At 38.9% G+C, this 27,616-nt stretch overlaps 1 protein-coding gene across 1 annotated transcript in view; it reads left to right on the top strand.

The window, feature by feature from the left end:
- The window catches only part of DENND1A (DENN domain containing 1A), a 536,048-nt gene that overhangs the window by 148,376 nt on the left and 360,056 nt on the right, over positions 1-27,616 (top strand). The window contains exon 5 of the mRNA XM_027775610.1: positions 2,982-3,101. Coding sequence (XP_027631411.1) covers positions 2,982-3,101 — 120 coding nt within the window. The remainder of the gene's footprint in view (positions 1-2,981; positions 3,102-27,616) is intronic.

Raw genomic sequence — 27,616 nt, 5'->3', positions numbered from 1 at the left:
AGGCCCGGCCACAGCAGCGCAGGCGCCACCGCCGCCCCGCCCACACTAGGCTTTTTTTAAAGGCAAGTTCTCCCCATGTTGACCAGGCCAGCCTTGAGCTTGTGATCCTCCTGCTTCAGCCTCACTGAGTTGCTGATATTATGGGCACATACCACTGTGCCTGGCCTTTAGGTTGAACCAGTAATCAAACCTGGGCCTCCCATGTGGTCTCAGCCTGTGGAGCACAGCATCTTAGCAGTGCGAGTTACTGGCTGGGCTGATTTTCAATGGTAATGAAGAGAGTCAGAAATGAATGACACTCAATTTGAACATCAAGTTGTGTTTATTCTGTATCCTTTTCATAAAGATCCTAGGTGTTTCCTTATCATACAAGTTCTTACTAACAAATACCCTTCACTGCTAGGCAGTTTTTTAAACAATATTCATTTTTAACATTCTAGAAGTGAAATCAAAACCCAAGTTAAAATAACGAAGAGTCATATTTTGTATGATCACATAGTAGTATTTCACAAAAGCATGACCTTGTTTGTAGCTTGGAATCATCCAGACCTATTGCTTTAAATATTTTAATAAAATGGGTTTTTGCCCTCCCTCATTGAGGCCCATTTTTCTCCCCAATCACTTTAATTATGTGAACTAGAATCCTGTTTCTCACACATCTTCAGTTCTCAACCTTGTTAAAATTAATCATATAATCCCCTTTTAAAACATAGTATTAAATCACCATAGTAACACAGTATCCAAGCTTTATAGATAAAACATAACAGCCATAGAAGGTAGCGTTTGGTGTCCCCTTGACAGCTCTATAACTTTTATAGAAATGTGTTCCTTCTCCTGGCTCTGGAAGGTGGAGGGATAGCATTACTTACACCTGCTTATTACCACATTGCTTTTAAATTGCCACCTTGTTTTTGTTCACCTTCCTAGTTAAATGAGGAGAGTGTAGTACTTTCTTTTCTTCCTGGATTATTTCTTGTGCTCTCTAACCACTCTCAAGGGATAGAATTGTTTCCTTAAAAATGACTAGGCAGGACCCATTGACCTTTGTATGGGGATACCTTGAAAATCCCTTTCAGTTTAATTTTCTTAAGTGACTTCCATATGTAAGTTTTAGAACTACCCTATGAGTGAAAACTTAATTTACAATATATTATATTCAAAGAGTCAATATGAATTCTGTCTGTGCAAAAGGCCTGATAAACTATGGCCTTTTATTTCCATTGACGATTTATGAAGTAAATTATAGGTGATATTATTGATTTGAATACTGTACCAATTGGAGTATTTTTTCAATTCGAGTACACATTGTAATATGCAATATGATACATACAATACAAATTGATGAGTTTCTTTGAATAATTCAATGTCATTTAAATTACTATGTTAGTATAAATCGGTATATTACAATTTGGAATACATAAGTTTTTAAAAAAGAAAATCCAAGCTAACTGGTAAATTGATTTTAAAAAGTGGATTTTAAAACATTTTATAACTTTGGGACCAGCAGTTAGCGTAATGGCTATGTTGTTGGACTTCCATATAGTCGACCGTGGTTTGAGTCCTGGACCCAGTTGCTTAAACTCACGCCAGGTGTGTGTGCGTGCATGCCCAAGATCCCGAGAGGAGAACGGAGGAGAAGGGATTGCGGCGTGGCCATCCCCCCTGGGGGGTGATTTCTCGCTTTCTATCTCTCTGTCTCTCTCTGTCTGGCGAGTGCACGCGCCCTATAGCAAAAACCTCTCCAAAAAAAGAAAAAAAAAACATTTTATAACTTAAAAAAAAAAAGAGTTTCTAGTTTAATCCTCTTAGTTTGCTTTTTAAATTTTTTTTCAATTTCCAGTGAGCATGTGCACTTGTGAGAGAGAGAGCGAAACAGCACACCTCAATTGGAGTGGTTATTCCATAATCCGTTTTCCTCTATTTTGCCATCAGATAGGATCCTGGGTGGGGCCTGGCATGTTTTTCAAGTTACCAGGGCTTGCATGCAGCTGTAGTCAGTCATGTAGAATCGAGCTTTTTATGCACAGCACTTAACCACTCTATTATGGGGTTGGTCCTGTTTTTAAAATTTTTAAAATTATTTTCTGTTGCTTTTATGTATGGTTTTTAAATTTTCTATATTGATACAGGAATTTTTTTCTTTAATGTCTTTCTTTAAAATATTGTTTCCATTTATTAGGAAGCACCTTGCAGTGGTAGACACCTCAGCATTTCTGTCTTCTAAAATATGAAATACTACCCTCATAAATTCATAAATTATGAAAGATAGAGAAATTTAGGAAAGTAAAAATTAACTTTGCCCTGTTTTGCTTCCAGTTTGATTTTGGTTCCTCCCCTTAATGACCACAAGCTTGAATCAGCCACCTATACTGTCCTTTAGTTTCTTCTGTGAAATGGGAACACGGTGTAAATACCAGGGTTGTTCTGGGTGCAAATGAGGTACAAAACAGATGTCTAATTCTGTGGTTGGCATGTATTAATAGCAGACAGATTCTACAGTCGCAGTCACTTTCTGAACTAGAGGAGTTACCAGGTGAACACTGTTAGCAAAGCCGGTGGTGTGGCCTTTGGAGTCAGAGTAGGGTTAAAGAACTGCTTTTGCCATTTTACAGCTGGGACTTCAGACAATGCTTCTCTAGACTGTTTCTTCATCTATAAAATGAGGTTAATAAAATGCACCTTTCCAGACTGATGGACTTATTTACAGAGCTACCTCCGGGGCTGAAGTCAATAAGGAGAAAGAAGGTTTGATAGTGCTGATGATTTTGATTTCTGAGGTGGTCACTACCACCAGCTGCTGGCTAGCTTTGTTTTAACTGACTTAGTCTGTTCTCTTGAAGTTTATACATTCTAAATTCATTTATAAGGAGCGCCACTGAGAGAGGAAATGTTATAAGGGTCAACGACTTGTCATGATTAGATACTTTATCAGGAAGCTTACTGCACAATTCATTTTCCTCTTTGTTCTGTCTTTGCCTCAGTCTCACAGTTAGCCAAGTTGGCCAGAACTTCACGTTCGTGCTCACTGACATTGACAGCAAACAGAGATTCGGGTTCTGCCGCTTATCTTCAGGAGCGAAGAGCTGCTTCTGTATCTTAAGGTAAGGGAGGGTGCCTTTGCCTATTGGCTGGTTCTGTGAAACAGCGTCCTCCTTTGCACTGTTCTTCTGTAATTAACTTTTCCAGCTGTTCTCTTTATTTTCATATCTGTTTCCCACAAGTCACTGCACTCGGGGAGAAGGACTTTGCAGTGTTGTTTGTGCACTTTAAGTTCTGCAGATAATTGTATTTATTTATTTGTGTCACATCCCTTGGGTGGGAAAGGGCTCATTGCTTCTGTGTAGTATGTGGAAGCAGGAGGGTCCGGCTGGATTCAGTTCTGACTACTGTTATCTGGAGCTGTCAGAAAATAGCCTGTTAAACTTTCCCTGGGACATTTTGTGTATGTAAGATTATTAATAAAGGATGTGTCTGAAGCCCGGGACGTCTTGCAGACACAGATCGTGTCCTCCTCAAAGTAACAGCCTTGCCCCCTTTGAGTCAACGAATGAATGACTATTTCCCAACTTGGCTACCTCTGTAGAGATTTGAAAACAGTACAGACTCCCCTAAAAAGGCTTCTTGAGGTCTTCTGAAATCTTCATGCACCAGAGCCACACTTGCTTAATGCTCTGTTTCCTCCTGCCAGAGGGGTAAGGCTCGTTCTGGGGTGGGAGGATGTGTGGAAATCGCTTTTGGAGCTGTTGGCTCTGTGGGCTCCTGCTGGGCGCCTCCTGAGGGGGAAGTAAAGGCATCCCACACGCTCCCCTCTCCATCTGCTTCGGTTAAGTAGGTGTCAGAGGGGCCTGCCTCCTGTCTCTCTCTGCTCATGAGGAGCTGCTGGGGCAGGGCAGCAGGGAGGCGCCCATGACAAAACCCGGGCCCCCAATCTTGGGCTTGGGCCTGGGGATAAAAGACCAGGCCCTCTATGGTTTCCAGAAAATAGTTCTCTTCTGTACTGTCTCTGCACTTTCTTCTTCTTACCAAGAAAAGACACCCTTCACCCCTCCCAGTCCGCCAGACTCACACACTTTCACACTATAGGGAGCAGAGGATGATTCCTGGACCTCTTTTCCTCACTGTCAATCTGAACTATCTGCACATATCTTACCATCATCGTTATTTTTATTCAGTGGAGTCAACTCTCTTCTGCTCTAAGCATAGCATTTGTAACCTGGTAACTAGAGGACAACTGAGAAGAGACCTTAGGAGGGAGATACAGCCCGGCTGCTGTAGGAGATTTGTTGTGTAGCTGTCACCCAGCACACTGTCACTGCCCAGGTCTAGGGTTACCTGCCCAGAATCTGAGACTTCGATTTAAATGATTGTTTACTTTTTGATTTAACAATGGTGGTCTTTTTAAAGAAAATCTTCTATTTTTTTCTGTTACATTTCAGCCTGCGCCAGGATACTGCTTATATGTATATTTGCAAGAGGTGAGGGCTGAACTGAGTTCTTAAAGTTTTTCAAAAAGATTTTATCCATCCTCATATTTTGGGTTACAGTGTTTCTTTCCAAGCTGGTGTGTATGTGTGTATGTGTATACATCCATTTGCATGTGTGTATGAACTCTAAACCGGCACTATCATACTCACTGAAAATTTCTGAAAGCAGAGGACTGTTCATTTAAAAATTTTAACATAGAATTGCTCTCTGCTGATTCTGGCATTTGATTTTGTGTGCCTTGGTGTAGGATCATGGAATTCATGTTTGTGCAAAGCCAGTTGAACCACCTTCATGCTGTTGTCACTTAGAATGAAAAATAACAGCAGTTGGTATGTTTTCTATCTGTTACGTGAGCCTGGAACTATGGAGAAGAATTCAGTGGGTTAATTCATTCATTTGTTTGTCATTCCTTAATTGAATGTTTACTATTAGCTGGTTCCTGCCCTTGAGGAGTTCCTAGACTAGCTGGGGAAATGAACAATCACTACAGTATGCTATATATAAAACACATAGAATGTTCCCCAGGCATGGTCTTCTTACTATTGGTTTTCTAGAGCAAGAGGACAACGACTGGTTAAAAATCAAGAATCCTATATGAATTCTGGAACATAACATTTTTTAGGTATTTAATATGAGTAGGGGGAAATTCTCTTTACGTCATTCAACTTGTACATGTATAAAAGGCACACATGGTGGCACTTCTCCTGTTTGGTGTGGAAACATTGCTTGGTTTAGGCTAGCATATGAATGGAAGAGTGTGCCTACTGGTAACCTGGATGACTAGTTGGTTGCATGTCCAATGGGGAGTAGAAGATCTTCCAAGAGAATGAAGACACAGTTGGGGTCTAGGTTAGATTCTAGGTGGTGTTTTCTTTTGCTGTGTGGTCCCCTTGCTTTCTTTAGTTACTTGCCCTTTGGTTAACCTGTACCTTCAGGTCTAGTCTCCCTTTACAGTGTGCCCAGTGCTCCAACTCAAGTGCACTCATAAGTCACCTCTTCTTTTGCTTTCCATTGTTTCTCATGAGGGATATATCTCCCAGTAATGATGTCTATATAGACATAGCCTCTGCTGTTCCAGGATTTAGCTTCTTAGGATCTCGTCCTCTCTGTCTGATTTCCCAAGCTTATTCACTTCCTAGTCCCTATGAACTACTGTACTTCCCTGCCTTCACACAACTATGCATCTTCCCAATGTCAGCATAGGCACCTCATCAGAGTAGTCTTTTTCAGGCAGAGGTAATCATTCCCCCTTTAGGACACAGTCAGCATACTTTGCGTACTTCAGTTTTGCACTGTAAGCCTTGATCTTCCTTTATCTTTCTTCTATTGGTAGATTAACTCTTTAGGGGTAAAGACTAGGATCTTAATCAACTGTGTATCTCCAGTAGTTGATGTAGAGGTTGATCAAGACATTGTGCGCACAATGTTTAGAGAACGGAAGATGCATCAGGGATAGAAGGACCAGGCACTGAAGGCTCTTAATAAAGGGACTGTCCCAGTGGGCCCTTGATTCAAAGAGCAAACGTGAAGTACAGTTATTAACAGAAGCCTGGTTCATATTATCAGACCCATTTCATATTAGTTATAAGAGGTGCATCTTTGGGAACCAGCAGTTAGCGTAATGGCTATGTCGCTGGACTCCCACGTAGTCGACCGCGGTTCGTGTCCCGGACCCGGTGGCTTAAAACTCACACTGGGCATGTGTGCGTGCGTGTCCAAGATCCTGAGAGGAGAATGGAGGAGAAGGGATTGCGGTGTGACCATCCCCCCTGGGGGGTGATTTCTCGCTTTCTGTCTCTATGTCTCTGTCTGTCTGTCTGGCGAACGCACGAGCCCTATAGCGAAAACCTCTCCAAAAAAAAAAAAAGAGGTGCATCTTTGAGTCTCACAATGCGCGTCCATCATTGAGTGACAGGCATTGTATCAATAAAAGACTAACTAAGCCATTTGTATTACAAAATTTAAAGTTAATTTCACAGTGAAAGGTTCTTAGTCATCCTTTTCACAATATTACTTATTTAATAGGTTCATTTTATTATTTTTTTTGTCCTTCTCCACTAGAATGTAAATTCCATGAAGGCTTGAAATTTTTATCTGTGTCCTCTCACCACCCCCCAGATAGGCCAAAAGTTTATCAAAGAATATCTGGCACATAGTAAACACTTAATAATAGTTTTATAAAGGGATAGGAACCTGTGTTTTTAAAAATATTTTTAAAGTTGGTTTGTACTCTTGTCATCAGCTAATCTTGACAGAAAAGTAGTTGAACTGTTGTGCCGTTGGAAAAGTCATAATGTATTTTTCTGTTTTTCTATGCAAAAATATGTCATGACTTTTCGATGACCAATAGAATATAAAGAAGTCCCATGAATACAAATGCTGCTATAAAGTCAAATGCATTATTTCCTCTCACAGCTGATTAGTCCCTGCCAGTAAAAGATTTTACTTCTCCTTGGGATTTTCCATATTTTTAAACTAGATGCTGAATAGTCGTTAATATGGAATGAAAGGCACCAGATAGGAGAACAGTAGTTATGGGTAAGTTGGTTGTTGTTCTTTATAAACCCAGGAATTTGATAGTATTTTAACATTTTCAAATTGAGCCATCTGAGCCTGATGGATATACACATTTATGTCTGAAATCTTTCAGGATTATTAACCAAAGTAACAGAACTGAAAATTTTTTCATGGCTTCTGATTTGTCCAAATGGCATCTATTCCATCAAGGCCAAAACTATAATGAAATATGCTATTTCTAACCAACTTTTGGTTTTGGATCCAGAGAAGGAGCATAAGAGTTCAAAGCCATAACTTTGTTATTTGGGGTTATGAGGAATATTTCATACAATAATCATTTTTTTAAAGTTTTTATAAAGGAATTTTATAGATAATTGTGTTCTATAACCTTTTACAAATTATTATTTACAGAAATTTTATTTAATTTCTTGTAAAAGCTTGAGTAACTATCCTTACCCTGAAATAAAGCTGTTCAGAACTGATTACACATTTTGGGAAGAAATAAACTTTTTTTTTTTTTTTTTTTTTGCTATAGGGTGCGTGCGCTTGCCAGAAAGACAGAGAGAGACATAGAGACAGAAAATGAGAAATCACCCCCCAGGGGGGATGGCCATGCCGCAATCCCTTCTCCTCCATTCTCCTCTTGGGATCTTGGGCACACATGCACATGTGCCTGGCGTGAGTTTAAGCCACCGGGTACGGGACTCGAACCATGGTCAACTACGTGGGAGTCCAGTGACATAGCCATTACACTAACTGCTGGTCCCAGAAATAAACTTTTTAAAAATGAGCACACATGTGAAAGTGAAAGATTTATTTTTGACAGAGTTTCACCATGCTACAGTCTTCCTGCTCCACCTCCGAGTTAGCCACATAGCAATCCCTTCTCCTCCATTCTCCTCCTGGAATCTTGGGCATGCACCCTCATATGCCTGGTGTGAGTTTCAAGCCACTTAGTCTGGGACTTGAATTGCCATTGGCCATGTGGAAGTCCAGTGACATAACCATGATGCCATCTACTGGCCCCCAAATTAAAAAAAATAAACTGGTTATGTATTTCAACAGTGAAAAGAAAGAAATAATGATGGTGGTAGACCAAGGCTAGAGTGGCTTTTTATCCCTAAAATATGCTTGGGTTTTCCTGGATATTGTTGTAAGAGATGTCACACATTACTTTGGGCACAGTAACCTGGATTTAGAAGGGAGTTTTCAGTTCCCAACTTTAGTGTTTTTTGTTTGTTTGTTTCCTCTTTAAGAACAGTGTTCCCAGGCCCTTACTTGAGAGCGATTGCCCTTCCATGCCAGTTGGCATATGGGCCTGTGTTTAAACATGAATGGTGTTAAGTGAAGATATTCTTTCTGGAGCACTTTCTGACCTGGTGGCGGGAACAACCATTGTATCCTTTTTTGTATGCATTGCCCTCACTTTTACTATAAACACAGAGAAGCTCAGTTTTCACAGAAAAAGAAGCTAGAAGTAATAAAGGAGTCTGGTTTTAAGAACTTTGGCTTCCCTTTCTAACTGATACAGTGTTTTTTAAACAACACATACAGTTCAGAAGAAAAATCAAAGGACTGTTTCCTCAGGCAGGTGTGGTGGCAGAAGCCCTTTGGGTTGTGTGTTAGTTGCTTTAGTTTAAAATAAGTATTCGGGGAGTGAAGGAGGGAGTTGAGGAAGAAGGCTGTGGGGACAGCTCCCAGATTTTTACCTTGAAAGCAGGTGCTGCTGAAATATTCCAGAAACAGATGGAATCTCCTATTCTTGTTTTAAGCTATTTATGGTTGTCTCGCCTGAGGGTACCCTGCTATAGAAAAATGCACAGGCTGATGTTGGAGGGCAGTTTGGGCATCAAAGCTGGGGCCCCTCTGGGAGAAACTGGCCTTTCTTCCCAGTGCCTTAAACACCATTCTGGAAACCTGGATCTTTTATCCTTTTTAACAGAAGACTCTTCCCTGCCTTTTGAGTGTTTCCTTCTCCCTGGAGCTGTTTTTTAATTTCTTGTCGTCTTCTTCTTTTTTTTTTTTTTTTTTAAACATGTCCCTTTAAAGGTAAGATGAGTATTACATTGCTCTTGTATTCTGGATAGTCAGGTAGGATAAGACTCTATCATGGTAGCAGATTCATAATTTCATCCATGTGGGTCTTAGATGTGGCTTCTGTCAGAGGCTGAATCCATGAGATGGACCTGGAGAGGCGCTGGTTTGCTAGGCTCTCTCAGGGCCCTGTCTGAGTTCCTCAGTATTTTTGTGTTTGGGGAGGGAGGTGAGCTCATCAGAACATCACTTTGTGGGAGGTTATAAGTTTTTCTTTTCTTAATTAAAAACAAAATAAAACAAAAACAGTGAAGTAGTTGGGGAATGGTGCCTGTTTTACTGCCTCACAGATGCCTTCATGCTTAGAAACATAATCCTCAGGGGAGCCACAACTCAACAATAGTAACAAGCTGTACAGTTTAAAGAAAAGCACCTTTGAAGAGAAGAAAGGGAAATAAATAAAACTGCCCTTGCTGTCCTAGCTGCCTACTGCTGGAGGTTGATTTGAGTCCTGGGAAGCCAGATGAGTTGGAAGATGTGTTTCTTGCAGAGCGGCTGTGGAACTGGCACCAGCAGCCAGCTCAGGGTGACCTCTGTGTGGGGACACTCCTTTTTTCCTCTTGATCCTCTGTGGAGGAAGCAATCCTGGATCTGTTTTCCCTCAAGCAACCTGAGCTCAGGGTTGTGGAGTATTTGAAACTCCAAGACTTTGGATCAAAGAAATTTCTCATTTTTGAGATGGAATGAATTAAGACATTATAAATAGAGACATGATATTTTCTCGATCTATATTTTTTCTAAGTTTTTATTTCTTTTTTCCATAAGCAAGAGAGACACAGACACACAGACTCCCCCCACAAGGTCCTCATGCCTCTATCTACCCCCAGCTTCAGCACATGTATGCCCAGTATACTCAGGGAGGTCTGCAGACATGAACCCTGGACCTCCCCACGTGGGTCAACCTCATAGAGCATTGTGAAACCACCGTACCACTGTCCAGACCCTTGGATATATTTTGAAGGCAGAACACTTCCTTGCCTTCATGCTCATGAAGTGTAGTACAGGCCAGCAAGTAAAGGTACCCTAGGAATCCAGGGGATCAGTTTTATTTTTTTTGTTGTTGCTTTTGTTTTTTGTCCCAGTCTTCACTCATATTACTACTACCTTAGTGACTGCTGTTGATAGCTAATGTTATTACACCATTTGGGAAGTGGATAGACTAAGTCTGGACAACTCACTACAGAGGATTAGGAGGAGAAGTAGAAAATTAGCATTTATCAGCATTATTTAATATGCCAGGTGCTGTACATAATTCTCATTTATTCTTTTTGTTTGTTTGTTTGCAATAGGACTCATACATTCGCTAGAGAGACACAGTGAGAGGAAAAGTGAGAAATCACTCCCTTCCACAGGGGAGATGGCCACATTGCAATCCCTTCTCCATTCTCCTCCTGGGACTTTGGGTACACATGCACATGCACTTGGTATGATTTTCAATCTGCCACATCTGGGACATGAATGGTGGTCAGCCATGTGTGAGTCCAGTGCTGTAACTACTATGCTACCTGATGGCCCCGTAATTCTCATTCATTCTTAAACCTTATGAAGTTATGTTCATTTAAGGAAGTTGAGACTGAGAGAGATGTAGTGACTTGCCCAAGATCTTGCAAAAAGAAAGTGAAAGAATATGGTCTGGAATCCAAAATCCAACCCAAAGCTCATACTTCCCACTGGCAATTTTATCTTTCTGTCACCAGAGCAAGCTTTACACGTTTAAAATATTGTCCTCCCCCTCCCCACCCTCTCTCAGAAATAATTTATTACACTTTACTCTCAGTTTATAAATAATGAAAATGAGACCTGAATGAGACCCAGAGGATTTTGTCCCAGGTTCTTTAGTTGTTAATGGCAGTCTCCTGTCCCAGTCTGGACTTTTGTCTGTGATATGGCAATGATCCTTCCAACTCAGGAGAGTAAGCCCAGGGCCAGTATGTACCTGGTGTTTTTTTAAGACTTGCAGCCCCCAGTTAGCATCAAGGAGTTACATTCCCTTTGGTCTAGCATCATCACACTCTGAACAATTCAACCAGGTGATTATAGAGATAAGAAAATGATCAAGTCTGTTTAAATCTGATGCAGGATGTGTTTGAATGGAAAACCCAGTAAAATGAAGCCTGCTTTCTGAAAGAAAGAATCTAAGAATTTCACATGGGGGACCCTTCTTGGGATGTGGAAAAGCGTTCTCTGTGAGATCCCAGTTAGTACTTTCTGGTTGAGTTTGAGTGTCAGTGATTTTTCTTGGAGCTTCCTGTAAGCCACCCACTTTCCTTCAACAATAAGCAAAAGGCCTTTATCTGAGCCTTAGCTTTGCTTTTCACTGTGCAGGAGACAGAAAAGAAAATGACCAAAAATGCATCTCACATCTAAAATTATCCTGTGCTTCTAAGCTGCACTCATATTTTAAGAGTAAGATAGATTTGTGAATAAGGAGGCATCTGAATTTAGCATGTCTGGCCCTTTCAGTGATCAGTTTTAGAGCAGTGGGAAGTCTAACATCTCTCCCTGGGGAGAGGTCTCAGAGACTGCAGTTATAGTGTTCCTCTTTACAGAAAAATCATGGTGCAATCTGAAGTTGAAAGATCTCATAATCCTAAAAATTATGAACAATTTATTTTTAAGATGTTATTTTTTGGGGGCTGGCAGGTGGTGTGGTGGTTCAGGGCACTGTACTCCCACATTGCCGATTGCGGTTCAAGTCAAGAACCTGGCGGCTTGCTTTCTCACTTTCCATCTCTCTCACTCTGTCCCTCCCTGATCACGTATAAATAAATAAATAAAGTTAAATAAAATAATTCTTTTAAAAAAGGGTTTTTTTGTGATCATGAAGATAATATTTTCTCATTAGATGAAGTTAAAAAATGCAGAAATGAGAAATCTATGATCCCACCCCTCTGATAATGAATAAGAGTATTTCCTTTTTTGAATTGTGATCATGCCATAAGTATATTTTTTCTAACTAGCTTTTTCACTTATTATTACATATCATTAAATATTCTTTCCTGAGAATGTTTTTGACTGTATAACTTATAAGAAAAGTTCTTAGTGATCTATAAAACTATTTGTGCTAGAATACACATTTTTTAAAAATTTTTAAAAATTTTATTCATCATTATTTTTTAATGTGCCACAGGGCACATGTGCTCACCAGAGACTGAGAGAGAGAGCAAGGAATCAAGTTCAGGACTCAAACTGTGGTCAGCCATGTGAGAGTCTTGCACCTTAACCACCATGCCACCTGCCGGCCCCCCATACATTTTTTTTAAAAAAAATGCATTTGTTGTGGGGCTGGCAGGTGGTGTGGTGGTTAAGGGCTCTGGACTCCCATATGGCCAACTGTGGTTTGATTCCTGGACCTGGCAGCTTTGCTGTCTCACTTTCTTTGGCCCCTCTCCCCACTCTCTTGGTCTCTCTGTTCCTCTCTGGTCAAATAAAAATAAATAAATAAATAAAATTAAATAAAACAATTCTTTTTTTTTTTGAAGAGGTTTTTGCTATAGGGCGTGTGTGCTCGCCAGACAGACAGAGAGAGACATAGAGACAGAAAGCGAGAAATCATCCCCCAGAGAGGATGGCCACGCCACAATCCCTTTTCCTCCATTCTCCTCTCTGGACCTTGGGCACGCACGCACACGTGCCCGGCGTGAGTTTTAAGCCACCAGGTCCAGGACACGAACTACGTTAGTCTACATGGGAGTCCAGCAACATAGCCATTACACTAACTGCTGGTTCCAATAAAACAATTCTTTAAAAAATATATTTGTTGTAATATTATTTGTCATTCAGTTAATTATATATTTTTTTAGCATGCAACTAATAATGAAAGTTTTTATTATTAGTAATTGAATGTTTTATCCTAACATGTATTCTATTATCCCATTCTTTTTTTTTTTTCCATTACAACTTGTTTTACATTTTTCTATTATCCCATTCTTGGTACTGGAGAATCATTGATAGCTTATGGAAACAATGAATGTAAAAGTATAGAAATAGTATAAAAAATTCTTAGTTAAATCATCATGTGGCAAATAATGTTTATTTTACTTTTCCTTTCTATATTTCACTTTGTGTATTTATAGCCTCAAAGTATGTAAGCCTTTTTATTAGCAGAAGTTGTATTATAAGATGCAAAAAGTAATGTAGCATAAAGGCAATACTTTTAAATTTAGATAGCAATATAATTTTGATTTTGGAAAATACTACATTGTGAGTGAAAGCAAATTACATGTATTTTTAGACTTTATGTAAGAGCAGGTGGTGTGGTGGTTAAGGGCGCTGGACTTCCACATGGCTAACCATGGTTCAAATCCCAGACCTGATGGCTTTTTTTCCTCACTTTCTCTCTCTCTTTCTCTCACTCTGTCCCTCTCTGGTCAAATTAAAATGAATAAATGAATAAAGTTCAATAAAATTACTCTTTAAAAAAATTATTTTATTGAACTTTTATTTATTTTTTTGTCCATTTATTTATTTTAATTTGACCAGAGAGGGAGGAAGGGAGAGAGAGAGAGACAGACAGAGAGAGAGAGAGAGAGAGAGAGAGAGAAAGTGAGAAAACAAACTGTTGGTCCGGGACTCAAACTGTAGTGGACCATGTGGTAGTCCAGCACTCCTAATAACCCCACCCCCTGCCACTCCCAATAAAAATATTCTTTACAAAAAAAAAAAAAAAAGAAAACTTCTTGTAAAAACTTAAAGAATTTTGGGACCATCAGATGGCGTAATGGTTACATCGCTGAACTCCCACGTTGTCAACTGTGGTTTGAGTTTTGGGTCTGGTGGCTTAAAATTTCTGCCAGCCCCTGTGCATGAGTGCCCGAAAGCCAGGGAGGAGAATGGAGGAGAAGGAATTGCAATGTGGCCATTCCCCCTAGGGGGTTATTTCTTGCTCTCTGTCTCTCTGTCTCTGCCCAATGTGGACACATGCCCTATAGCAAAAATTCTCTGTAAAGAAAAAGAAAACAAATTTACAGAATTTTTAAATATGTAGAGAAAATTAAATTCTAGGTTGTAGTGTGCAGTAGAATTATTTCCTGTTCATGGGACTTGAAACTACCAGTAATGTCAGGCAAAATCAAGGGTTATTCTTTTTCTTTAACCCATTTCACAAGTTTTAGACTACCACATGGAGATTTAGATTCCTTATCTAGAGTGCAAAGCAATATTTATTACTAAATTAATTCTGAGAAGGCATCATTTATGTTTTCTAATTCATTCTATTTCAGAGGCCTTTGAAGTGAAGTGGGTGGAGCTTTGTATATGGGGTTAATTGTCCCATTGTTCATTTATTCAGTCTGGTATTTTAACTAGCTCTTTATGTGTATTAATGAGTCCAAAATGCAGCAAAAAAACTTGACATTTTTAAAGTATTTAAAAGTATGGTGGAAAAAGAAGTTGGATGAAATTCAGTGTCCTATAGTTTGCCTGAGCTCCGGTAATGACTGGGTTGCCTTTTTGTTTTATACATTTCTGGTCCCTTAGGAAAACATAATGTCTTTAGTAGGTTAAAAAACAACCAACCAACCAACCCTGCAAACAAAAACAATTCCAAGCCAAAAAAGACCCTTAAGATTGCATGTTTGCATTGTACTGTTCTACATTCTACTGTTCATTATACTCTCATTCTATAAATTTTGTAATTTGGATACAAGTTTTCACTTTTTCATTTTTTTATTAATAAATATGGAAATATACTAAATGTTGATCATTATCATTGGGTAGAGATAACCACTATCTCCTGACCACTGAAAACAATACTGTCTTGATAGCTGGAGTTGTTTTTTTTTTAAACTCTTTATTAGAATTTCTTAGAGTTTATAGTTCTAGTTCTTTTTTTTAGAAGAGATCATGTGTTGTCAGGAAAGCTATGATGTGTGTTTGTATAGAAAAAATATGTCATGACTTTCCTGACAACTTAATAGTTTACTTTCAGAAATTCCCTGAACTCATTTACTCAGATTCAGTCCTTAGGCTGTAATGGAAAGAACATTGGTGCTGTATTTTGATTTTTTAAAATCTTCTTAAAAATTAGGTTTAGGGGGACCAGCAGTTGGTGTAATGGCTGTGTCACTGGACTCCCATGTAGTCAACTGCAGTTTGAGTCCTGGACCCAGTGGCTTAAACTCACACCAGGCACATGGGTGTGCATGCCCAAGATCCCGAGAGGAGAATGGAGAAGAAGGGATTGCAGTGTGGCCATTCCCTTGGGGAGGTGATTTTTCGCATTCTGTCTTTCTGGCGGGCAGACGCACCCTATAGCAAAAACCTCTCCAAGAAATAAATAAATAAAAATTAAAAATTAGGTTTAGGGGGGAAAAATTAAGTTTAGCGGCTGACAGGAGGCATAGTGGTTAAGGACACTGTACTCGCACATGGCCAACTGCGATTCAAGTCCCAGACCTGGTGGCTTGCTTTCTCATTTTCCCTTTCTCTCTCTTGTCAAACTAAAATAAATAAATACAGCTAAATAAACTTTAAAAAAAAATTAGGTATAGGCCCAGCCATGGTAGCATGCACCAGCAGCTGCTGCTGGGCAGGCTGAGGCCACAAGAGAAGCTCAAGGGTGGTGTGCACTTCTGTAATCCCAGATATTTGGGAGACTGAAGCAGAGGATTGTGACTTAGGAAGATCCCCAACACGTACACACCAGAATAGTAAAAAAAAAATTTTATCCATCATCCTTTGTCCTTTGTCTCAAGTACTGCCATGACAAATGAGGATAATACTAATTCAGATACTGCTTTGACAAAATTCTTTATATGTTTTTATCTACTGTGTAAATATTTAATTACAACCCGATGACTTCCTTCTATAAATTGTGATCCATAACCCTCAAACAGAAAAAGGGCATTGAGTTTAATTATATATATAAACATACATATATATATGCACACACACACACATAAGTACAAATAAATAATTACATAGCAAATACCTGTGTAATTACCACTTCAGGTATGAAATTACAAGCATTCCAATATTAATATTTTCACCTATAGATATATCCCTGTTATATAGCATATCCCTGTCTGGTCTTGAACTCCAAGTTCATTTATACGATTTGTAATTGTTATTTTCAGTCTTATACCTTTTGCTTAACTTTGGAGAGTCATCCATGCTGTTGCTCATAGTTGTTTGTTTTCTTTGCTATATAATGTGCTCCATTTTATATGCCCATACCACAGATTGTTTCTGCATTGCATTCAACTATAGGTAACTATTTTGACTATTTACAGTTTGTGGCTTTTATGAACATTCTTGATTCTGGGCACATATAGACATGGGGATTCAAGATCCTACTGTGTATAAGAGGAGCCTTCAAAATGTTCATGGAGGTGCCGGCAGGCGGTGTGGTGGTTAAGGACACTGGACTCCCACATGGCTGACCGTGGTTCAAGCCCTGGATTGGCAGCTTGCTTTATCACCATGCTTCTTTGCTGTCACTCTTGTTCTGTCCCTCTCTGGTCAAATTTAAACAAACAAATACAGTTAAATAAAATAATTCTTAAAAAAAAGTTCATGGACAATGCATCTTATGGAAAAGCTGTGCATGGATTGCAGGGTTTTTTTTTTAAACCAAAATTTAATCTGTGCTTTAATTCCATTTTTCTATGAACTTTCTGAAGTATTCTCATATATTTAGAAGTAGACTAGCTATGTTAAGGAATATGTATGCCTTTGACTTTATTGGGATAATGCCAATTTTTTTCTGAAGTGGTTATGCTATTTTAGTTTTGTCAGCTGTGTATGAGCATTCCATGGAGCCATACTGCCACTGCTCTCTCCTTTGAATTTTTTAATTTTTAAATTTCTTTTAGGTTTTTGCCATAGGGCTTATGTGCTTGCTGGAGCGAGACAGAGACATAGAAGGAAAGTTAGAAATCATTCCCCCAGGGAGGATGTCCATGCCACCACCCCTTCACCATTCTCCTGGAATTTGGGGTAGGAATGCACACATATCCAGTGTGGTTTTCAAGCTTCCAGACCTGGGACTCAAGCCTTGGTTGACCATGTGAGAATTTAGCACCTTAACTACCATGCCACCTGCTGGCCCCTCTCTCGTTGCTTTTTAACTAAGACATGCAAGCGTGCACATTTCCTTTCTCAAAGTCTGTGAGATCTAGTTATTGTTGCACTTCTTTACTTCTCCACAGATACTGATCCAGCCTCATAGTCTGCAAAGATATTGCTAGAGAAAGAGGTAGTCCCTAAAGTTGGGAGAGAAAGTCAGTCATACCTGAAAGGAAACATGAATTACAAGGAAGCATGGCATAGAGAATATGCCATGAAGTTAGAGCAGGGTTTGCATCCCAGTATGCCTGATTTGGAAGTGTGCTTTTGGATACTCCATTTATGCTTGCTGATTCTTTTATATATATATATATATATATATATATATATATATACACACATATATATACATATATAGGCAGAGTGACTATTGCCATTTTATGACATCCCCAATGAGGGAGTTACAGATTGAGCACCCTTAATTTGAAAATCTAAAATTGGAAGTGCTGCCACATCTGAAGCTTTTTGTGTGCTGATATGATGCCACAAGTGGAAAATTCCACACCTGACTTCACATGATGGGCTGCAGTAGAAGTATTGCAGAAAATTACCTTCAGGCTATGTGTATAAGGTTTATAGGAAACAAATGTATTTTGTATTCAGACTTAGATCTCAAGAATATTTCATTATATACACACACACACACATATATATAAATATTCAAAAAAATCTGAAACACTTCTAATTTCAAGTATTTTGGATAAAGGACACTCAACCTGTACTAATACAAAAGTAGACTAATTCTAATGTCTATAAGCCATTGCCATAAATGATATTTGGATTGACATTCATGTAACAAAGTGTACATGAGCCTTGATCACATCACACTTGGTGGGAGTGAGGTAGACACTATACACTGTTGATCAGTATGTAAAATGGTCCAACAATCTTGAGAAACAATTAGCTATTTGTATTCAAAACCTTTCAAAACATTTGGAAATCTGTTTGAAGGAAAATAGCATACAGAATGAAAAATTAGAATCATGTTAAAGGCCTAGACAGGGGCATAGTCAAATTTAATTAGATCCAAGGCTTATTCTTGGTGATGGGGCCAGCAGGTGGCATAGTGGTTAAGGTGTTGAACTCCCATATGGCTAACCACAGTTCAAGTCCCAGACCTGATGGCTTGAGAATTACATTTGGCATGTGTGTGTGTGCATGCTCAAAATTCTGGAAAGAGAATAGAGGAGAAGAGATTGTGGTGTGGCCATACCCTCTTGTGGGTGACTGGTAGATTTCTCTCTCTCTGTCTCCTTCTGATGAGCACATGTTCCCTGTTGTAAAAATCTTAAAAACAAAAATTTTATAAAATTGTTTTTGGTGATTATTTGATGACATGGAAGACATTCAGGACATTATGTTACATTTTAAAAGCAAGGGATGAATGTTTATATACAACATGATTTGTGTGTTGTGAGAAATACATAGGAAAAAAAAGACTTGGGTGATTGGATACCAGATCATTCCCAGTGAGAACCGATAATAAAACTGTGGGTATTTTTAATCTTTTTTCTTGTATTTCTTTTATAAAGTATTCCTTGTGACAATTTTATTCTATCAGGCTCAATCCAAGTAGTCATTGTACTACATTTGACATATTTTTAATCTGGAAAAATTGTAACTGCTTTCATTGATTTCATGATTCTATATATACAATGCCATACACAGTAGTGCTTCAGTACCAAAGTGATACTTGTTTGTATATGTTCCCCCAAACAGTGAAACTGAGAGCTCTTGAATCAGACCTGGGTCCCAATTTTGATTCTACCACTTACTAGTTGTAAGAATGTGTGTATCATAAGGAAGCCACATCACCTGAGCTGTTTCCTCCCTGTAAAGTGCTTCCCATGATAACTTTGAAGAGAAAGTGAGTTTTTTTAATAGGTACACCAGCCACAAGACATGGCACATCTCTGGTGCTCAATCCAAGGTGGTTATTCTCATGTTGGCCTTTTAAAATTTAAAAATACCATCAAGTACACCTCTGATGTAAAAACACCTTTTTAGGGAGGAAGAAGGACTGTATTAAATTTTCATATTGATCCCAAGAAGCATTTTGGTTTCAGAAATGTTAAAAGTAAGAGTTCATTTTAATTGAGAAATGATTGCATTAATTTCATCACAGGATGTTTAACATCTGTCCTACACATCACCCTTCTCCACTCACCTCGTTGGCCTTTTAATTTTCTCAGAAAATTTTATCTTGTTTGTGTAAAATGGCTAGGAACCTATTCCCAATGCATGCCTCAAACCTGCTTTTTATGGCCTCAGGATCTCTGTCATAACCCGTTTTATGCTTTCACAAACTGAGCCCCTGGGGAGCTGTCTGCACTTTTCAGTGTGATCCAGCTGAATTCCTTCCCTTCCCCACTCGAGCCCTTTGATTTGCCAGGTTTTTGTTCATCTACCCTAAGGATGGACTGAGATTGCTGAGCATGGCCTCTCTTGTGGTGCAAAGTGAGAATTGTTTTTAATTGAGCAGAAACATGTGGAAGGATCAGGAATATCTCAAGGGATTACAGAAAAATTCCAAATTTGTACTACTTACAGCTTGTGTTTAGAACAGGGTCTGCTGGGAATAAATGTTAGTTAGTGTGGCCTGTGACCTTAAAAACTGTTGACATGGACTTCAGCCAGAAACTAGCCACAGACCTCCTTTGTTAAACTCATTCATAGCTCCTTGAAAACTCTAGTCAGTGAAAGTTGCCAGCTCCAATCTAAGCATAGCCTTTTTTTTTTTTTTTTTTCCCATGCTTTGGAACCAGAGGACGCCCCTTAACCAGCAAGCCTTCTTTAATAGGACTACATGGCCTAAACGCAATTGGAATTGACAACTTCCTGGCTTGGGTTTGCCAACTGGCAGTACTGTGAGGCCGAGGGGACAAACAGCATTGGGGCGCTGTGCACTGGCGTTTGTGTGTGTGCAGAGGAGACTGAACTTCAGAGTGTGGCGATACCCCTCCACTCCAAAGCAAACTCTGGCCTGAGCTGGCTGGATAGACACAGCAGAATTCTCTCTCAATATTGTCTCTTTAAAGGAAAGAAAGAAAATAACTGCCCTTTCTTCTCTGATGGGTATGATCCTGGCCTTTTCCCGTCCATTCCGAACCCTTGATTTAATCTCTCTCTCTCTCTCTCTTTTTTTTTTTTTCCATCAGCGTTGTGTTGTTCAAATATAGAATAAGAACTTGAAACTCAGAAGAATTATCATTTTTTGGATGGTACTCGGCTCCCACCCACTCTGATACTTTATTTAACAAAGTTTAATTTGTTATCAAGTAGAAGAGGCAACCAGGATAATGCTCCAATTTCCTTATTGAGGAAACTGAGGGATGAGAAAGTTAAACAGTTTCTTCTCCTTTGCTATCAAAGAGAATCACAAGCAGAGGCCTTAAACAATCTGCTGCCTCTGCAAACCAGCACAGTAACCAAGCCTGGAAACTAGTATTTACCTTCGTTCTTATCCTTAATTCAAAAGACTCCATTGGCTGAAATACATTATCCAAAATTTTGAGAAGTGGATAGATTAATCAGGTTTCAATGAGGAAGCAGATATTCTGATTACAGAGTTTATTTTATTGCTGTTGACATATCGATGGTGGGTAGGGAAGCTTTCTTAGTTACCGATCACCATTTTGCGACATCCAATCATATCAGTTCATATCTTTTTCTAACAACTACTTGTAAAATTTTGGTTGTTGGAGTAGAATATTTATTTCCAGTTATACTATTGAAATTGTTATTTCTAACATAAATACTCTAGCAGACTTATCACTTCTAAAAGCTGCTGAGGTTTGGCATGATTTCAGCCAGGCATGTGTGAGGAGAAAAAAGGAATGTCACATTGGCCTAGGAATATGGAAACTCTGAGAGGAGCAATTATATAATTTCCTAGAGAGGGAATGAGCATTTAGATACAACTGAGAGAACCCATAGAATACCTGACCCATAGTAGGTGCTCTGTAAGAATCGGTGGAATGAATGAAAGTTATCAAAATAATTTACTTCCCAGTTTGCCTATTCACAAACACATACACAGAGACACACACATACACAATTTCCTTCCCTCAACACCTTTACCTTAGACCATTTATTTTTCCACAGAAGATAGGTGGTGTTTAATTATCTAACATTCTAAAGCAAAGCTTAAAGATTTAGTCAGAGCTAAATGCAAATTTCGACTTACGAGCAATGTGATCAATCATATCACTTGACTCGTCTGACCCTCCTTTCCCACATTTGTACAATAAAGATAATGAGACCTACTTTGTAAAGTGGTTAACATATGTGTAAACATGTTTTATAAAATACCTGATTTAGGGTTAGCAATGTAGTTTTTTCCCCAAGAAAGGAACTTAATAATTTCCTCATATACTCTTCTATCAATGGAGCTCCTAAGAAAAGGTCTCAGTTAATATGCTGCCTCTAAAAATATTTGTGCTCATTCAGTTACCCTGTAGACCAACTGTAAGTGATTGAAAGTGTTTCACACTCTGAATAGAAAATCAGTAATAGCCTATGAAGATGGTTTAATGCTTGTTTTCTGTCCCAGTACACTATGCTGAGAGTAGATTAAATTTATAGAAAAGATGTCCAGGAAGAAAGGTGGTTAAGAAAGCCAGATTCCGGGACCAGCAGTTGGCGTAATGGCTATGTCACTGGGCTCCCAAGTTGTCAACCCTGGTTTGAGTACTGGACCCGGTGGCTTAAACTCACGCCTGGTGCATGTGCGTGTGTGTCTAAGATCCTGTGAGGAGAATGGAGGAGAAGGGATTGCGGCATGGCCATCCTCCCTAGGGGGTGATTTCTTGCTTTCCGTTCCTCTCTTTCTGGTGTGCACGCACCCTGTAGCAAGAAAAAAAAAAAAAAAAAGGTAAATAAATTAAAAAAGCCAGATTCTATTTTCATTTGCTTCTTTGACAAGGTGATCCTAATTTCAGAATATTAATCAGTACAGAGAATTATGGAGAATCCTCTGAACGTGTGTTGCATTCCCTTTTACACAGGATTTCATGTATGTGCTCCCATTCTTAAACACACTTAAAGGTTATTTTATAAAAATTAATTCTGAAACTCTCCCGCATGTGGGCTGATGGATCTATTAGGCTTTATGACCTCTCTATTTATGAGTCTCACCCTTGGTTTGTGTAAAAAGCAAAATATATGAAGCCTTTTTTCTATTTCCTGCATACGAGGGGATTAAGAGTATGTTCTGGACAAGGCAGAGAAGGTGAGGAACTCTGGCATGTGAAGGAGGAAGGATTGCTCACCAGATTTTATTTTTACTGGGGTATTTTCCTTTAAGATTTCACAAGATGAGAGTATGTCATCTTTTTTTCTAAAGATTTCCCCTCTAATGCTACCTCTTTTTCTAAATTTTCATTAATAGCTCTTTGCAGCTGAAGCAAATATTTTAGATCTTTCTTGTACTCTTTTCCAGCTGGGAGTGTCTTTCACACATCAAAGACAACTATGAGCCTCTCATTAAAAGATAGTGTGAGTTCATCATCTCGGATGAGTTGGACCTGAAAACCTAAGATAACTTTCGGCTCCCAGTCATATTGAAACTGGTCTAAGATTTTTCCATGGGTTACCACATTTCTGTTCTCAATTCATCATTCCCAGATGCTTTTAAAATGACTTTGTCCTTTAGTTTTATTTATATCTGCAAATTATTTTTATTCAGAACAAGAAGTTAGTTGTAAAGCTTAGGAGAGAGAAATCCTTCAACATTTATTTATTTATTGATTGATTGATTGATTGATTGATTGATTGCAGAGGTTTTTGCTATAAGGCACATGTGCTTGCCAGAGAGAGACAGAGAGACAGAAAGTGAGAAATTACCCCCCCACCCCCACCCCCAGGGGTGATAGCCATGCTGCAATCCCTTCTCCTCCATTCTCTTCTCGGGATTTTGGGCATGCACACACATAAGCCAGGCGTGATTTTAAGCCACCAGGTCCAGGACTCGAACCACGGTCGACTGCATGGGAGTCCAGTGACATGGCCATTATACCATCTGCTGGTCCCCCCTTTTAACATTGATTTTTAATAAGAAAACCAGGCATCTTGAAGCTTAGAAAGAAAGTCCATGGCTTGCTTGTTATTTTCTCTCCTGATCTTTCCGCATACTTTCTGTGCAAGGCCTTATTACTCCCTCATTGTACTGCCTGCTCTGGTGTCTATAAGGTAATTATGTAAAACTTCTTAAGTCAACTCTGAAAAACTCCATTAACTCCTCCTCCTTTCTAACTTTTGCTGATGATAAGCAGCACTGAAATCAGTCGTTAAATCAGATTTCTTGTAAATATGGAGGACAGCTGATTATATCATTAAGGTTTTATTTTTGAAATTACTTCTAGATCATGGTGAAGACTGGAATGTTATATTCTATCTAAGACTAAATATTTTTAGCTCCTTCTTTGTGTTGTGTGTGTGTGCACATGTAACAAAGTGTTGGAGTTTTCATCATTTGAGTAATAGCCTCAGCTACTTCAGATTAATGCTTTCCCATAGTCTTCACTTTCCTTACTTTGGTCAATTTCAAGCTCTGTGTTAGTATTTTCTAGCCAAAGGTGAAAGTTCTACCAGATAAATATTAGGATGGCCTGCCAGCCAAATCCCTGGCAACCTAGTGAATTACTCTCTTTGATAGTAGAAAGGTTCAGTTCAAGTTGCTCTGAATGGCATTTAACTATAAAACAATAGCCTTAACAAGAGTTGCTGGTGTCCTTCAAATGGTTTCTTACCAGTAGCCAATTCTTTTGGCACTTTAGGGTATGAGACTTGTTCCATTAATAAATCGGAGTGCAAGCTTTCAGAGCATTACACAGCCAATGAATGGTTAAAGAGGAAAGGGAAAGTACATAGATGTATTGAAATGCATGAAAAAAATGAAAAGCAAGTAAGCAAACAAAAACATCACCACACACACACACACACACACACACACACACACACACACACACACCCAGAAGCTGTTGACTCAGCAGTTTTTCATTCTTTATGGCTCTAGGGACAGGTTTAAATTGGGAGCATTTTTTTATTCTCTTGTGCTGTGTTGAACAGAAAGGCAATGTTTGATGTAATCTGGCCCAGATGTCAGCAACATGCAACCCTTATGATGATTATTTATCTTCAGGTTTTTACTTTGCAAAAGGAAAATCAGCAAACAATTGTTTAGGGTTGCAAGTAACATTTAGTGACTATTTTTGAGATCTGTGGGTGTAACAACAGACATAAAGATCAATTTAAATATGTTTTAAATTTAATTTCATTTTAGTATTAAATCTTAAAATCCTCTTTAATAAATGCTGGTTATGAGTCCCCTGATAGAGGTTAATATGTTCAATGCTTTACATTGGGATATCATTCTTCTTACTGCAGTCTCTCTTCTTCTAAGAAGTTTTTCAGTGAAGACTGTTAAACTGGTGGGCTCTTTTAAATGATGTTTAAAAGAGTTTTTCCATATAGGTTTCTCAGAAGGGTATTTGTACTTTTTGGGTTGCATAATGACTTAGAATGTAAACAGTAAAACGTTTAACAGTTTCCAAATGACAGTTCGCTAACTCGCTTCCTTTTTAAAAAAATTATTATTTTAAAATCTATCTTTCTTTTCTTTTCTTTTCTTTTCTTTTCTTTTCTTTTTTCTCCTTCCCTCCCTCCCTCCTTCCGTCCCTCCCTCTTTCTTCTTTCTTTCATTCATTCATTCATTCATTTGACCAAAGAGGGACAGATGGAGGAAGTGAGAAAACAAGCCGCCAGGTCGCCAGGTCCGGGACTCTTAACTGTGGTCAGCCATGTGGGAGTTCAGCACCCTTAACTACCATGCCTCCTGTTGGCCTGCTCACATTTGAGGTGAGGGGTTTGATTATTTTGGATTTCAACTATTTGTCTTGGGAGTATTGTTTTCAGAATTTTTAAAAGGCAATTATTTAACTTTATCTATCTATCTATCTATCTAATTATTTATTTAAATTTGACCAGAGAGAACAGAGCAAGAAAGAGAGAGAGGGAAAGTGAGAAAGCAAGCCACCGGGTGTGGGACTTGAACCGTGGTCAGCCATGTGGGAGTCCAGCGCCCTTAACCACCATGCCTCCAACTGATCCCTGTTTTCAGAATATTTTAAGAGATGAGAGTTGTTCATGGTTTATACTCATTCACCGTCTGCCCCTTTGAAGTGCTGCTCATGTCTGGTAAGTTCCTCAGAAAGAATAGATTTTGAAATTTCCTTTTTGAGGAAGGAGGAATGGGAGGTCTAATATCCTGTAATATTATTTTAAAGATCAGGGATTATATACAAAAACCTTTGCTTCTATTACATTTTCTTCCCAAACATAAGTGAGTTTTCTTGGTAAATTTAACTTTAACTATTCAGTTATACAGTAAGTTGCACTGTAAGGACTGAATTCCATTCAAGGTTTAATTTGTAAAATTTTAAGTGTTTTCCACTTTAAAAACCAATGGTAATTCTAACCTAGAACAGTAATAATCTTAGCCCAGAAATGAGTAATTATTATACTCTACTAGCCCACCTCTTTGGTGTTAATGAAATTTTATTTGTAGAAGTACAGTGGGGCCAACAGGCGCTGTGGTGGTTAAAGGCGCTGGATTCCCACATGGCCAAATGCAGTTCGAGTCCTGGACCTGGCATCTTGCTTTCTTGCTTTCCCTTTCTCTCTCTCTCTCTCTCTGTCTCTGTCTGGTCAAGTTAAAAAAAAAATAATCAAATTAAATAAATAAATGATTCTTAAAAAACATCGGTAACCTCAGTAACCTTCATTGGCATCAATGTAGTATGTAGGAAATACTAAGAGTTACAGGTTTGGGCCAGCTGCTGGTATTGTGGTTAAGGCAGCTACATCCCACATGACTGACTAAGCAGTTTGAACATGGGACCAAGAGGCTTGAAAATATGCAGGCCTCAGTGTGTGTATCCAAAAATCCCAAAAGGTGGAGAGATGGCGGAGAAGGGTTTGTGTTGTGACTGTTTATCATTGGAGGGAGATGTTTTCTCACCTTGTCTCTCTCTGCCTCTCTCTGGTGAGTGTACACACCCTCTGGCAAATTAAAGGAAAAAAAACCAACAGTTATAGACTCAAGTCTTGTATGTACTTAATAGGCCAGGGACATTGGATAAGATGTCTGAACTGTATCCATCTCGTCCGTAAAATGACAAAGTTGGACTGGTTAGTTGTCAGCATCCCTTAAGACTCAAATATTCTGTGATTTAAAAAAAATAAAATAGAATCATCTTATTAAATCCAGTGAGCTCATTAGGGCTTTATTGCCATAATTCATCTTTCTTAGATGATTCCTTCCTTATTCCCACAAATGTGTTTGAGTTGCATGATCAGAGGGCTTACAGAAGTTGTGGTACAGTCTTGCTAATGCAAGGCAGTATTTAAAAATGTTTTTAATTGCATTTGATTATTAGCATTTTTATCACTTTCAGATGCGACATTAAATATGAGGTCTCATTGATTCTTTAAAGTAGGTAGGATCAGTGGGGCTATGTTGTAGGCTTGCCCTCCCTAACCATTCTACTGGAGGAAGCGAAGAGGGCGAGGGACTTTTTCTTTGCAATATCACAGCATGACCTACTTGGGATTCTAATGTAGTAAGAAGAGGACCACTAGGTTAGTAGAGGAGAAAATCTCATCTAGACCCATTCAGACCTGATGGACTTGGAGACTCTGACACTAGGCTTCTCTCCCTCTGTAGAACAGAAATGATAACGTTAGCCCTGCCACACATGTGACATAGTTCTTACAGGTCATCTGCTCTCACAAGCTTACTGAACATTTTTTTATTTAAGTTTGTTTATTTCTTTCATGAGTAAGAAAGATGGGGAGAGAGGCAGCACCTCCAACAGGTCTTAACAGTGATCCCTGTCCAGCCTCAGTCAGTCCTGGATCCTGGGCACATGTGTGCCTGGGGTACTCAAGTGGGAATCTGGATATAAACTCAGAACATTCCCATGTGGGGCAGCCTCCCGAGCATCACGCTTTATCTCAGTGCTACCATCTGACCCTCTGAAGATTTTATTTGAGACTTTAGCCTCAATAAAGACAAAGCTGCTGTTGGGGTATATAGTTATTATAAGAATTTTTTAGATTTCATCAGAAATACTTATCCAGCTATGAGTACATTGTAGAGAAGGCATAGTCTAGCTAGCTTCAGTGATTTTTCTAAAAGGTGAATGTGTTTTGGGAATTCAGAATTCTTGGTTAGTAATATAAACTTGTTAAAAGTTTTTACTTACTATTTTGCTGCTCATGAGAGGACGATTTCTAGAAGTTCAGGCAAAGACTGAGTGTTATGGATGCAGTGAAGATGATGTGAGGAAATCATGAAGCTGATTTCTTTGACTGGGGTTTTAAAAAATCACAGGAGCATTATAAAGTATCTGAAAGTGAACACTGTGGTGCAGTAGAAAGAGCAGAAGCCTTG

The sequence above is a fragment of the Tupaia chinensis genome, unplaced genomic scaffold (assembly GCF_000334495.1).
Source record: "Tupaia chinensis unplaced genomic scaffold, TupChi_1.0 Scaffold000575_1, whole genome shotgun sequence".
Classification (NCBI taxonomy): Eukaryota; Metazoa; Chordata; class Mammalia; order Scandentia; family Tupaiidae; genus Tupaia; species Tupaia belangeri.
Note: the sequence above shows the minus strand (reverse complement) of the source record. Positions and strands in the feature narration are given on the sequence as shown.